This window comes from Geotrypetes seraphini, chromosome 8, assembly GCF_902459505.1.
Source record: "Geotrypetes seraphini chromosome 8, aGeoSer1.1, whole genome shotgun sequence".
Classification (NCBI taxonomy): domain Eukaryota; kingdom Metazoa; phylum Chordata; class Amphibia; order Gymnophiona; family Dermophiidae; genus Geotrypetes; species Geotrypetes seraphini.
This window is the reverse complement of record NC_047091.1, coordinates 132,639,059-132,653,265: the sequence shown is the minus strand read 5'-3', so window position 1 is coordinate 132,653,265 and position 14,207 is coordinate 132,639,059. Positions and strand designations below refer to the sequence as shown.

Below are 14,207 nucleotides of genomic sequence, written 5' to 3'. Positions count from 1 at the left end.
CATCCCTTTCATCGATGCTCAGGCTCGTTTCCAGTTTGAGGAGGTGGTGGCGACCCTGTCCCAGTTGCGGCTGCAGCTGATGCAATCCTCCTACGATGCTTTCGAGCTCTCGGCACGTGCTGCGGCCTGTTCGGTCGCCATGCGTCGCCTGGCCTGGCTTCGCACTATTGACATGGATCCGAACCTCCAAGACAGACTGGCTAATGTGCCTTGTGCGGGAGCGGATCTGTTTGATGAGTCTATCGAGACTGTTACTAAAAAGCTTTCGGACCATGAGAAGTCTTTTCAGTCTATTCTGCGCCCTAAGCCTAAGCCTCAGCAGTCTCGTCCCTCTAGACCGCCTCAAATCTATCAGAGGCGTTATCAACCGAGGCAGGCTCCCCTGGCGAGACAGCCTGCGAAGAGGCAGCCTCCACAGAAGACTCAACAGAAGCCTCAGATGCCGGCTGCACCCAAGGCTACTCAGCCTTTTTGACTCTCTCCCAGGGAGCATAACCGACTTCGTTCTGTCTCCTCCCGTTTTTCCCATCGGGGGTCGTCTCCACCTTTTTTGTCATCGATGGGAGACGATCACCACGGACCTCTGGGTCCTTACCATCGTAAGAGAGGGATACTCTCTTCATTTCCAACGGGTCCCCCCGGACCGCCCGCCAAGAGAGTATCCTTCCAACTCGACGCAGACCGCTCTTCTTCTACAGGAGGCGCAGGCTCTGCTTCGGCTTCGAGCCGTCGAGCCGGTGCCAGTAGATCAGCAAAACCAGGGGTTCTACTCCCGGTACTTCTTGGTTCCGAAGAAGACGGGCGATCTGCGTCCCATTTTGGACCTTCGAGTCCTCAACAAGTTTTTGGTCAAGGAGCGGTTCCGCATGCTGACCCTTGCTTCTCTCTACCCCCTACTCGAGCAGAACGATTGGTTATGCTCTCTGGATCTCAAGGAGGCCTACACTCACATCCCGATTCATCCGGCCTCCCGCAAGTTTCTCAGATTTCGGGTGGGACATCTACATCTGCAGTATCGAGTGCTTCCATTCGGCCTGTCCTCGTCTCCCAGAGTCTTCACGAAGTGTCTGGTGGTGGTGGCCGCTGCACTCCGGAACATGGGTCTTCAGGTGTTTCCATACCTCGACGACTGGCTCATCAAGGCACCGTCGGCTCCAGAGGTCATTTCGGCGACCTTGACTACAATTTGTTTCCTGCAGAACTTGGGCTTCGAGATCAACTTTCCCAAGTCACATCTTCAGCCCACCCAGTCTCTCCCCTTTATCGGGGCGGTACTGGATACCATCCAACTTCGAGCATTCCTTCCTCCTCAACGCAAGGAGGCTCTTCTTCTACTCTGCCAGTCGGTGTCTTCTCGCCAATTCATCTCAGCGAGACACATGATGGTCCTCTTGGGTCACATGGCATCCACAGTTCATGTGACGCCTTTTGCCAGACTACATCTCAGAATTCCTCAATGGACCTTGGCATCTCAGTGGACTCAGGTGTCCGATCCGTTGTCCCGCCACATTGTGGTCACTCCTGCTCTACGGCAGTCTCTTCTCTGGTGGATGACCTCTTCGAATCTATCCAGAGGTTTGCTGTTTCACTCTCCTCCCCACCAGAAAGTTCTCACGACCGATTCATCGAACTATGCATGGGGAGCTCATCTGGATGGTCTTCGCACTCAGGGGTTCTGGACCAGTGCAGAACGACTCCATCAAATCAATCTCCTGGAGCTCAGAGCCATCTTCAATGCTCTTCAAGCTTTTCAACATCTGCTTCACGACATGGTGGTCCTTATTCGCACCGACAATCAGGTCGCCATGTATTATGTCAACAAACAAGGGGGCACGGGCTCGGCCCCTCTTTGCCAGGAAGCTCTTCGAGTCTGGGATTGGGCAGTCCGCCACAACACCTTCCTCAGAGCTGTCTACATTCAGGGGAAAGACAACGTCTTAGCAGACAAATTGAGTCGTCTTCTCCAGCCTCACGAATGGACGCTCCACTCCGACCCCCTTCATCAGGTCTTTGCACAGTGGGGGACACCTCAGATAGACCTCTTTGCAGCCCCCCACAACTTCAAACTGCCTCAGTTTTGCTCCAGGATCTACACTCCTCATCGCCTCGAGGCAGATGCTTTTCTACTGGATTGGGGGAATCGCTTCCTATATGCGTTTCCTCCTTTTCCTCTCATTCAAAAGACTCTAGTCAAATTGAGATCAGACCATGCCACCATGATTCTGATTGCTCCTCGGTGGCCCAGACAACCTTGGTTCTCCCTTCTACTTCAACTCAGCAGCAGGGAGCCAGTACTTCTTCCAGTGTTTCCTTCACTACTCACTCAACATCAAGGTTCACTACTTCATCCCAATCTGCAGTCCCTCCACCTGACAGCTTGTTTCCTTTCAACATAACTCCTCACCAGTTCTCTCAAGCAGTGAGGGAGGTCTTGGAGGCCTCAAGGAAGCCTGCTACTCGACAATGCTATTCCCAAAAATGGACTAGATTCTCTTCTTGGTGTATTTCCAATGCCACGGAACCTCAGCGAGCTTCCCTATCTTCTGTATTGGATTATCTTCTACACCTGTCCCAGTCTGGTCTCAAGTCTACCTCTATACGAGTCCACCTGAGTGCTATTGCGGCTTTCCATCAGCCTCTACAAGGGAAACCTTTGTCTGCTCATCCTGTGGTTTCCAAATTTATGAAAGGGCTTTTTCATGTCAACCCTCCTATCAAACCTCCTCCTGTGGTTTGGGATCTCAATGTTGTCCTATCTCATCTTATGAAGCCTCCGTTTGAACCTCTCAACACGGCTCCACTCAAGTATCTCACCTGGAAGGTGGTTTTTCTGGTGGCCCTCACGTCAGCTCGTCGGGTCAGTGAGCTTCAGGCCCTAGTGGCGGATCCACCGTTCACTGTATTCCATCATGACAAGGTGGTTCTCCGTACTCATCCAAAATTCTTACCTAAAGTGGTCTCTGAATTTCACATCAACCAATCCATCGTGCTTCCAGTGTTCTTTCCAAAGCCTCATTCTCATCCTGGGGAATCTGCTTTGCACACTCTGGACTGTAAACGTGCTCTAGCTTTCTACTTGGATCGCACAAAGCCACACAGAACTGCTCCTCAACTTTTCGTCTCCTTTGATCCAAACAAGTTGGGACGACCTGTATCGAAGCGCACCCTCTCTAACTGGATGGCGGCTTGTATCTCTTCCTGCTATGCCCAGGCTGGATTATCCCTTCCCTGTAAGGTCACAGCCCATAAGGTCAGAGCAATGGCAGCCTCTGTAGCCTTCCTCAGATCGACACCGATTGAGGAGATTTGTAAGGCTGCCACTTGGTCCTCGGTTCATACATTCACCTCTCATTATTGTCTGGATACTTTCTCCAGACGGGATGGACAGTTTGGCCAAACAGTGTTACAAAATTTGTTCTCTTAAGTTGCCAACTCTCCCACCATCCCATTGGGGTTAGCTTGGAGGTCACCCACTAGTGAGAATACCTGCCTGCTTGTCCTGGGATAAAGCAATGTTACTTACCGTAACAGTTGTTATCCAGGGACAGCAGGCAGCTATTCTCACGTCCCACCCACCTCCCCTGGGTTGGCTTCTCAGGCTAGCTACCTGAACTGAGGAGACACGCCCGGTACATCGGGCGGGAAGGCACTGGCGCATGCGCGGTGCGGGCATCTCGAAACTTCTGAGTTTCTTCAAGCAAGACATGCTTGCAAGATGTCCGTATCGGGGCTCTGTCGGATGACATCACCCACTAGTGAGAATAGCTGCCTGCTGTCCCTGGATAACAACTGTTACGGTAAGTAACATTGCTATATGCGCTTAACAGTTACTTTGTGTCTAATAGTTATACATGCGACTAATAGTTGTTCATGCAGTTAACAGTTGTACATGCAATTAACAGTCTCTGATAGTTAAGAATGTGGCCAACAGTTATTCATGTGGTTAACAGATGGAGGGTATGTGTATCTAACAATTATACTTGGTTGCTAGGCGGATCTTTAGGAGGGCCTATAGGGAGTCCTAGTTCAAGCGACTAATAATTGCGCGTGTATATAGCAACTATTCATGCAGCTTAACAGTTAGGCTTGCCTCTGACAGTTAATTATGTCTCTAATGGTTGTTTATGCTACTAGCATTTAATTAGGCACCTAACAGTTATAAATGTATGGAAGAACTGGCAATTATAATTTGGCCTTAAAGAGGGAAACTTAGCAGACAGTCTGTAGTAGATGAGGACGCTTCTCCAGGGCGCTTCACCAGGACGCTTCACAAAGGTGCGTGCTAAGGCGCACGCGCCTTTGCCGTGCACCTTAGCCGCGCGCCGAATGGCGGTGCGCCGTTGACGCAGCGGTCTATTCAGCAACCCCGCTGGTTCGGGGAAGGGGCAGCACGGTGCTCGCGTGGCTCTCTAGGGCTGGTTCACGAAGAAATGGCTAGTCCTGTGCAGTCCTGACGGGAGGGGGGAGGGGCGGAGAGCGCTCCCACACTGGCAAGCCTCCCTGCCTGCTCCTGGGTCCAGCAATGTGGCCAAAGTGAGATTCAAACGAAAAACAAGAAATAAACAGAAACTAACAGAAAAACGGGTGCTGAGAGACTTCCTGAGCCTTCCAACTGGCTCAGTGTAGTCTCGTCGGGTGGGGGGAGGGGCGGAGTGCACTCCCACGCCAGCAAGTCTCCCTGCCTGCTCTTGGGTCCAGCGATGTGGCCAAAGTGAGATTCAAACGAAAAACAAGAAATAAACAGAAACTAACAGAAAAACGGGTGCTGAGAGACTTCCTAAGCCTTCCAACTGGCTCAGTGTAGTCTCGTAGGGTGGGGGGAGGGGCAGAGTGCGCTCCCACGCCGGTAAGCCTCCCTGCCTGCTCCTGGGTCCAGCGATGTGGCCAAAGTGAGATTCAAACGAAAAACAAGATATAAACAGAAACTAACAGAAAAACGGGTGCTGAGAGACTTCCTAAGCCTTCCAACTGGCTCAGTGTAGTCTCGTCAGGTGGGGGGAGGGGCGGAGTGCGCTCCCACGCCGGTAAGCCTCCCTGCCTGCTCCTGGGTCCAGCAATGTGGCCAAAGTGAGATTCAAACGAAAAACAAGATATAAACAGAAACTAACAGAAAAACGGGTGCTGAGAGACTTCCTGAGCCTTCCAACTGGCTCAGTGTAGTCTCGTCGGGTGGGGGGAGGGGCGGAGTGCGCTCCCACGCCGGCAAGCCTCCCTGCCTGCTCCTGGGTCCAGCGATAAAATATGCAATGTCACCTCAGTAACTATAGAAAAATAGACAAATATAGTGCAAAATATAGACAGCAGATATAAATTCTCAAAACAGACACATTTTGATCACTAAATTGATAACAAAATCATTTTTCCTACCTTTGTTGTCTGGTGATTTCATGAGTCTCTGGTTGCACTTCCTTCTGACTGTGCATCCAATCTTTCTTTCTTTTGCATTCAACATTTCTTTCAGAATCCAGCCCTATCCCCTTTGGGTCTAGGTCTCTCTCTCTTTTCCCTCTGTTACCCTCCCCAGATTCAGTGTCAGTTCTCCTTTCTACCTTTGTTCCAGGTCTCCCTCTCTCTCCCCCTCTGTTTGAACCTCCCATAGTCATGCATCTGCCTCCTGTCTTTCCACTTTCGTCAAAGCCTTTTTCTCTGTAGTCTTTCTAATGTGCTTACAACCCCCCCTTTCTCTGCCTCTTTCTCTCCTTCTTCCCTCCCAGCAGATTTTAGCATATCTCTCTCCTCCTTTTTTCCCCTCGGATCTAGTATCCGTCTTCTTCCTCTTTTCCTCCTCCCAGGTCTGGTATCTGTCCCTCTCCTTCCCCCCTGCTCTGGCATCTCTCTCTTCGCTCCCTTCCTCCTATTCTTCCCTGGTCTTCCTTCTCAATTTATTTTCTGCCTCTGTCTAGCCCGCCTACTTCGCAGGGCTTTAAACTAGGTAAGTTGGGGGAGGGTATCCACTCACATTCCACAGCAGTAAGGAATCATCCAGTGGAGGCGAGACACAACCGCCCTTTTGAGCCCAAGGTAAGCACCCATAGCACGCATGACAGCCCTAACAAACACAAGGGATGGAGGGCCATGTATGTCAATGCACACAGTTTAGGCAATAAAATTCTGCAATTGGAAACCGAGATAGTGAATGCCAACTTAGATGTGGTGGCAATATCCGAGACCTGGTTCACGGACTCTCATGGGTGGGATATGGCTATACCGGGTTACAGTTTACTTCGTCGAGACAGAGAGGGCAGGTTAGGCGGAGGGGTAGCGCTATACATTAAAGAAGGAATTAAAACCACCAGAATCACGGAAGTCAAGTACACCGGGGAATTCCTCTGGGTGAACCTGGCCAGAGGGAGAGAAAAATGCCTGTATCTTGGTGTGGTATATAGACCTCCGAGACAACCGGAAGACAAGGACACGGAACTAATCGAAGACATAGAAAATATCGCGCTAAGGGGGGACGTTGTACTAATGGGAGACTTCAATATGCCGGATGTAGACTGGAGCACACCTTCAGCAACAACCAGCGGAAGCAAGAGGCTATTAGCCTCCATAAGAGGAGCACGCCTCAATCAAATGGTAATGGAGCCCACTAGGGCCCAAACGATCCTTGACCTAGTACTCACCAATGGAGAAAGCGTCTCAGAAATCTTCGTGGGAGATAAGCTAGCCTCCAGCGATCACAACATGATATGGTTCCATCTGAGGAAAGGTTTCCATAGATCAAACACTAAAACAAAAGTACTCAACTTCCGAGGAACAGACTTTGCACGTATGGGAGTTTTCGTCCATCAGGCACTCCAGGACCAAACGGAGACAGAGAATGTGGAGGATATGTGGTCATCCCTGAAATCTGTCATACACGAGGCAACCTGCCGTTACATAAAATCATCACATAAACAGCGAAGAAAGGACAAACCCCAGTGGTTCACCGCAGAGATCTCACGTCTCGTTAAGGAGAAGAAAAACGCATTTGCTTCCTTCAAACGCACCGGGAAAAGCGAAGATCAACTGCTACACAGGATCAAGTCCACAGAGGTCAAAACGGCAGTCAGGGAGGCCAAACTTCGAGTGGAAGAAACTCTAGCAAACAACATTAAGAAAGGGGACAAATCCTTCTTCTGGTATATCAGTGACAGGAAAAAAAACACAGACGGGATAGTACGCCTGAAAAAAACAGACGGGAATTACGCAGAATCAGATCCCGAAAAAGCAGAAATACTAAATAAATACTTCAGCTCGGTCTTCACCTGCGAGGCGCCAGGGTCCGGCCCTCAATTGAAACCACAGTCAAACACAAAAGACCCGTTTCGGAATTTTAAATTCACACCCAGCGAGGTTTACTTTGAGCTAACAAAACTCAAGGTGGACAAAGCCATGGGACCGGACAATCTGCACCCCAGAGTGCTTAGGGAGTTAGGTGATGTCCTGGCAGAACCGTTAGCCGTACTATTCAATCTCTCACTGAGTACAGGGACAGTCCCCTTGGACTGGAAAACAGCTAACGTCGTTCCTCTACACAAAAAGGGTTGCAAGACAGAGGCTGCAAATTACAGACTGGTGAGTCTGACATCAATAGTATGCAAAATCATGGAAACACTGATCAAACGCCAGTTGGACACGGTCTTGAACGAAGGGAATCTACGGGACCCCAATCAACATGGATTCACCAAGGGTAGGTCCTGCCAATCAAACCTCATCAGCTTCTTTGACTGGGTAACAAAAAGACTGGACGAAGGAGATTCACTGGACATAGTGTACCTGGACTTCAGTAAAGCTTTTGACAGCGTCCCACACCGCAGACTGTTAAACAAGATGAAATCAATGGGGTTAGGAGAGACTCTGACGGCATGGGTCAGAGATTGGCTGAGTGGCAGACGTCAGAGGGTGATGGTTAACGGTACTTTCTCTGGGACATCGGAGGTGACCAGCGGGGTGCCTCAGGGCTCGGTCTTGGGTCCGCTCCTCTTCAACATATTCATAGGAGATCTGACTCAAGGGCTTCAAGGTAAAGTAACATTATTCGCCGACGATGCCAAACTATGTAATATGGTAAGCGAGGGCAATTTACAAGATAGTATGGCGCAGGACCTGCGCACATTGGAATGCTGGTCCTCAACCTGGCAGCTGGGCTTCAATGCTGGAAAATGTAAGGTCATGCACCTAGGTAACAGAAACCCGTGCAGAACTTATACCTTGAACGGGGAGACCTTGACCAGGACTTCAGCGGAACGAGATTTGGGAGTAATCATTAGTGCAGACATGAAATCTGCCAATCAGGTGGAGAAGGCTTCCTCAAGGGCAAGGCAGATGCTGGGTTGCATCCGTAGAAGTTTTGTCAGCAGAAAGCCTGCTGTCATTATGCCATTGTACAGGGCCATGGTGAGACCTCATCTGGAATACTGCGTGCAATTCTGGAAGCCACACTACCGCAAAGACGTGCAGAGGGTCGAGTCGGTCCAAAGAATGGCCACCAGAATGGTCTCAGGGCTTAAAGGTCTCCCGTACGAAGCAAGACTAGACAATTTGCAGCTCTACACTCTAGAGGAGCGCAGGGAGAGGGGAGACATGATTGAGACGTTTAAATACGTCACCGGACGTATAGAAGTGGAAGATAACATCTTCCTTCTTAGAGGCCCCTCAACCACAAGAGGGCACCCGCTCAAACTCAGGGGCGGAAAATTTCACGGCGACACCAGGAAGTATTTCTTCACGGAACGAGTGATTGATCGGTGGAACGGGCTTCCAGTGCAGGTGATCGAGGCCAGCAGTGTGCCAGATTTTAAGAATAAATGGGACACCCATGTGGGATCCCTAAGAGGGTCAGGGCAAAACACTAGCTAATCTTAAGGGGAGGGTCTATAGTGGGCAGACTTGATGGGCTTTGGCCCTTTTCTGCCGTCATCGTTCTATGTTTCTATGTTTCTATGTCTAAATTCTTTTTTACTATTCAGTCCTCAATTTCCCTCTTTCACTGTGTCTACCTATAGCTTGCCACCTCTTTCCCTCACCCCTTCCAGTAACTAACTCTATCTTCTTCCCTCAATCCTGCATGTGCCCTTTTATCTTTCTCCTCCCCACTTCCTTCCAATGTCTGCTCCCCCTGTCCCTCACACTTCCATTCAGCGGCTGTCCCTCCTCTCCTCGACACTTCCATTCAGTGTCTGTTTCCCTCTCGCTATCCCTTCCATCTACTGTTCACCCTCTATCTGACCCCTTCCATTCACTGCCCTCTGTGCTCTTTCCATCCAGTGTCCGCCCTCTCTCTTCCATATGGCATCTTCCCTCTTTCTATGTTCCTTCCATAAACTATCTATCCCGTGCCCCTTCTCTCCTTTGTACATGATTGATTTCAGCTCTGTTACCTCTCCGTTTTTCTCTCTCTGTCTCCACCCCCTCCTTTATGCTCTGGCATCTCTCTCTTCTCCTTTCTTTCCTTCACCCATGGTCTGGCATCATCCCTTCCCTGATTCCCGGCATCTCTCTCCTTTCCTTTTCTTCCATCTCTCCCTCCCCCTCCATGCTCTGACATCTCCTCCTTCCTTTTCCCTTGGGCTGGCATACATTCCTCCTTCCCTCCAAGCCCTGGCATTTCCTTTCATTCCCTCCCTCATCTTCCTTCAACACTCTCCCCAATTCTCTCCCCCTCTGCTCCCTTTCCTCCTTGTCACCCAAGAACTTCATCGGGCAGCAGCAGCATTCACAATTCACTGCTGTTGCCGGCTTCAGGCCTTTCTCTCTGTCGGGTCCTGTCTTCATGAAAACAGGAAGTAGGCAGGACCCGGCAGAGAGCAAGGCCTGAAGCCGGCAACAGCAGTGAATTGTAAACGCTGCTGCTGCCTGAAGCACCCGAGGCAGATGCTTTTCTCCCCTCCCAGCCCAACCCCCGCTGACCCTCCTATCTCTCCCTCCCGACCCTCCCAGCGAGTTGACAACCTCCCTCCAGTAGCGTCGGCAGCCGCAGCAAGCTAAACAGGCTGCTTCGCAGCTTTCTCCTGTCCGCGAATCTCTCTGCCGCGTCACCGATGACGTCATCAGTGACGCTTCACCAGCAGTAGAAAGCCGCGAAGCAGCCTGTTTAGCTTGCTGCGGCTGCCGACGCTACTGGAGGGAGGTTGTCAACTCGCTGGGAGGGTCGGGAGGGAGAGATAGGAGGCTGCGATCCCCTGTCCCGTTGTCCCCACTCACAGCTTTGGGATGCCCTCTCTGAAAACGGGACATTTTGGGCGTCCCGAAGCTGTGAGTGGGGACAACGGGACAGGGGATGTGAAAAAGGGACGGTCCCATTCAAAACGGGACGTATGGTCACCTTAAGAATACAGGGAGAGGAGAAAGGGGATAAGGACATAAGACAGAGAGAAGGGTGAAGGATGCAGAGAAAGAGGCACAAGCAGAAGAAAGCAGGTACAAGTAGAAGGGTGCCAGGTACATAAGAGGAGAGTGGAATGCAGGGAGAAGGGAAGAGAGCACAAGGCACAGAGAGGAGGATGCAGGGAGAGGAGAAATGGAGAGAAGCACATCAGGGCACATAGAGAAGGGTGCAGGATGCATAGAGAGGAGAAAGGGGAGAGGGGCACAGGGCACAGAAAGGGGGCAAGATGCAGGGAGACTCAGGGCACAGAAAGAAGAGTGCAGGATGTAGAGAAAAGAGAAAGTGGAGAAGGGCACAGGGAGAGGAAAGCAGGATGCAAGTACAGAGATGCATGAGAGGATATTGGAATGCAGGGAGAAGGGTATAGGGAGAGAGGAATGGGGCACAGGATACAAGATATCTAATGTACTTCTTGTCTTTTTTTTTTTCTATCAGGCAGGCTTGGGCCACTTTTGCTTCCTAATATTCTTGGGCATCACTGCCATCTCTGGGATTTTTGCCTACCTATTTCTACCAGAAACAAAGGGAAAATCAATCCTGGAAATCTCAGAGGAATTTAACAAGTTAAATTTTAGGAGAAAGCATGATCGGGTGACAACAGAAGACTTTCAGCTGCAACAGTGTACCGTCAGTACCAAGTTCTGAACTGCAGCTCTGCAAAAAAGACACTCTCTCAACTCTTCCAGGAACAGAAGATTCTGTGAAACTCACAACATTCTGAGAGGGAAATATTTCCATGTCAGAGCTCCTGGCTTTCCTCACATTCATAATCTTTGGATGTAGCACTGACATTGTATACAGCACTGTCCATGGCCAATGCAGGATACAGTCAATCATCAGCACAAGTCAGATAGGTACAATAGATTATACAATTCCCTTCCCCAAAGAGCTTACAAGAGTGGAATCGTAGAAGGATTCCCCCCCCCCTCTTTATAATAGTCATTATCAATTACTGTATTTCAGCTGTAATATTAGCACTGTAAGTGGGTTCAGGCCCACTCGGAGAGAAAACGATGGGTCCTTGTGGGTAAGGATGGCAATCTCTCACTGCCTAAATATCAAAATTTACATCACACAGCTCCAAAGATAAGTCCACAGTTCATCTGTTTTTCATTTAAAAAATCACCTATATTTGGTGAAATCCTCCAAAACTAAAGGACTCTGAGTAAAAAATAAAGTCAGCATAAAGAGAAAAAGAGACAAAGTCAAACCTGCAAAATCAAGATCAGTCTCTTTAGCTCTCTCAAACCTTCTGGTAAACTGAATTTTCTGGTTGCATTGGCCAGCTGCAGTCAGGGCTGGCCCTGCCACTAGGTGGACTAGACAGCTGCCTAAGTTGGCAGAATTGGGGTGGGGGTGGGGGAAGCAGCATGGCAGTAGAATGGCATTTTAATTCTGCTTTCAGTGCAACAGGTGGTTTTAGTACAGGCTTGCACTCAAGCCTTGCTCTACATTGTCCCATCCCCCCCTCCAACAGAAAGTCTGCATTTGGAGGGGGGCAGGGCATGACAGCACTTGAGTGCAGGTCTGTATGAAAGGCCCCACTCAGTGCTGCTCAGTTCCACTACAGCTTCAGGCCTGGGAAGAGATACTTTGGGTAGTGGAAGTGGACCTAGCAGGGAGAAAGGAGGGGGGAACATTATACCTAGGGGGAGATAAGATGATGGACTCAGGAGTGAGCAGGGGAGATGAGATGCTGAATACCTTGGAGGTATTGAGATGGAAAAGGGAGATACTGGACTACATAAAGGTAGGCAAGGAAAGGGAAGATAATGGAATACTGGGGGGTAGGGCCTTGAACTGCCCTGCAGGGGATGAACAGCTGAAGGTTCATTGAAGGCATCAGATACTCTTGGGCCAGCTGAATCCCCTCTATATTCTTCAATTTCCAGTTTGCTTCTTTTCTTGGGCCCTTGGGTGAGCACACTGTCCTCAAAATTTGGAAAACACTAAAAAATACTACTATTAATTATTTCCATAGCGCTAAAAAACATTCTACCCAACTGTTTGTAATTTTATTTTTATGTTTTACTTAAAGTATTATGTATTTTATTCTGTGAATCGCTTTGAACATATTGCGTATCAGGGAAGGGGGGAATAAGTCCTTTTAAATAAATATACAAATAAATGTTCTCCAGCAATTTCATTTAGTACTTGAGCCAAGTACCTAGATTGTGAGCCCACTGGGGACAGAGAAAGTACCTGTATGTCATATGTAAACCAGTTTGGTTGTATTCTGGACCTCTTCTCAAAACCTCCCAAAATAATAATTTCCTTGGCAAAAGGCACAAACAGAAAAAAACACCACCTCTAAAAAGGCAAAAATATCACTATCTCTCAACATTTCCTCACTGGATTCAGACACTTATAAATCAGCACAGACTTCCTAAGTTGCTTGCTGGGCTGCACCTTCTTGGAATAACAAACATCCTCAGGTGTATTAAAATGCTATGACATTATCCTGTCTTCATGTGGACCTAAGCTGGGTTCCTCATCCCCTCCAGACCTGTATGGTGTATTTCTATACTCATTTTATCATTTACAGGTTAGGCCAGGCTGCACCGATGGTACCAGGAGATAATCCAGAGGTACCAGTGCTTTTCTTCTGGGTGCAGCTCAATACACTGTTTCAGAAGGAATTTGGGTGATGCATGAAAACTGCTTACCCCAGTATCAACTCCCTTGGTACCGGCCCAGCCTAAGTTTCTATTATACTAGCCTTAATTGTCTTACTTAATTATCAATGGAATTCTTCCCTCTACCTTTTTGTTTTCTTTTTGTACATCAGTCTAAGTCAATGCTTGTATCTATCCCCTGATTTTATATTTATGCACTCTGCTTAGAAATATGATAGGCGGAATAACAAATTTTAAATAAACTTGGAACCCTATAAATCAAAATAATGGAATTAAAGTAAAATTTTAATGACTTTCACATTTTAGATAGGGCATAGAGTGATGTAACTTGCATGAAGTGGCAGGTTCAAACCTAAACAAAGGCAAGGCAGTGAGGAAACAGAGGCAGGGCTGGCCCAAGGGTTTCCAACACTCTATGAAACTTCCATGTTCTGCTGCCTAACCCCCTCCCCTCCCCCTCCCCCCCCCCCCCCCCCCCCCCCCATGGCCAGCATCTCTCTCCTTCTCCAGATACCTAGGCCACCTAGTGGTTGAGCTGGCCCTGCACAGAGCAGTAGGTACAATCTGAAACAGGCATGGAGGGCTGTAACCTGCAAGGAGCAGCACCGCAGATACAATGTTAATCAGAGCCAGTGCAAGAATACTGGGTGCCCTAGGACGGTGAACCTTCAGCACACACTCCTAATTAACTTTCAGGTCCCTTCTCCTCTCCCCCCAAGACATCACATTTTTAAATATTAAACTTTGGGGTTGTGTGTGTATCATGCACACACAGATAATGCTGGGCTGCTTGGAAATTGCTCATCCTGCATTGATGGCTTTTTTAATTTATGTGTCAGTCATGATCTATTGTTTTGCTCTGACTGCAGCAACTCATTGCTCTCCCTCAGCAGCAGCTGTCTTAGGCCACTGCCTAGTCTCCTGTAATGGTTGGTGCCAGCCCTAACTCTAACTACCTTACTGGGGGGGGGGGGGGACTGAGTGAACCATGCTGGTATTTATCTACCACCACTGATTATGTTACAGTTACCCAAAGTTCCTTGTAACTCTCAATGAGTCACTTAACCTTCCATTGCCTCAGGCAGAAACTACCTAAGTACCTTTGATTGTAACCCCTTCCCTTTACTCTATTATGAAGTGCTTATTGTCTTAGCTCAGTATACAAAAAAGAGAGAGAAACCGTTGCATAAAGCTGTGATCAT

General features: G+C 48.9%; 1 protein-coding gene across 5 annotated transcripts in view; it reads left to right on the top strand.

The window, feature by feature from the left end:
- Positions 1-12,002, top strand: part of LOC117365090 (solute carrier family 2, facilitated glucose transporter member 11-like) — a 71,217-nt gene extending 59,215 nt beyond the window's left edge. For 4 of the 5 annotated variants that reach the window (XM_033955038.1, XM_033955037.1, XM_033955039.1 and 1 more), the window contains one exon: positions 10,805-12,002. In XM_033955038.1, the coding sequence (XP_033810929.1) occupies positions 10,805-11,014 (210 nt within the window). In that variant the 3' untranslated portion in view covers positions 11,015-12,002. The remainder of the gene's footprint in view (positions 1-10,804) is intronic. The other variant, XR_004540349.1, reaches the window with a different exon arrangement.
- The last annotated feature ends 2,205 nt before the right edge of the window (positions 12,003-14,207 follow it).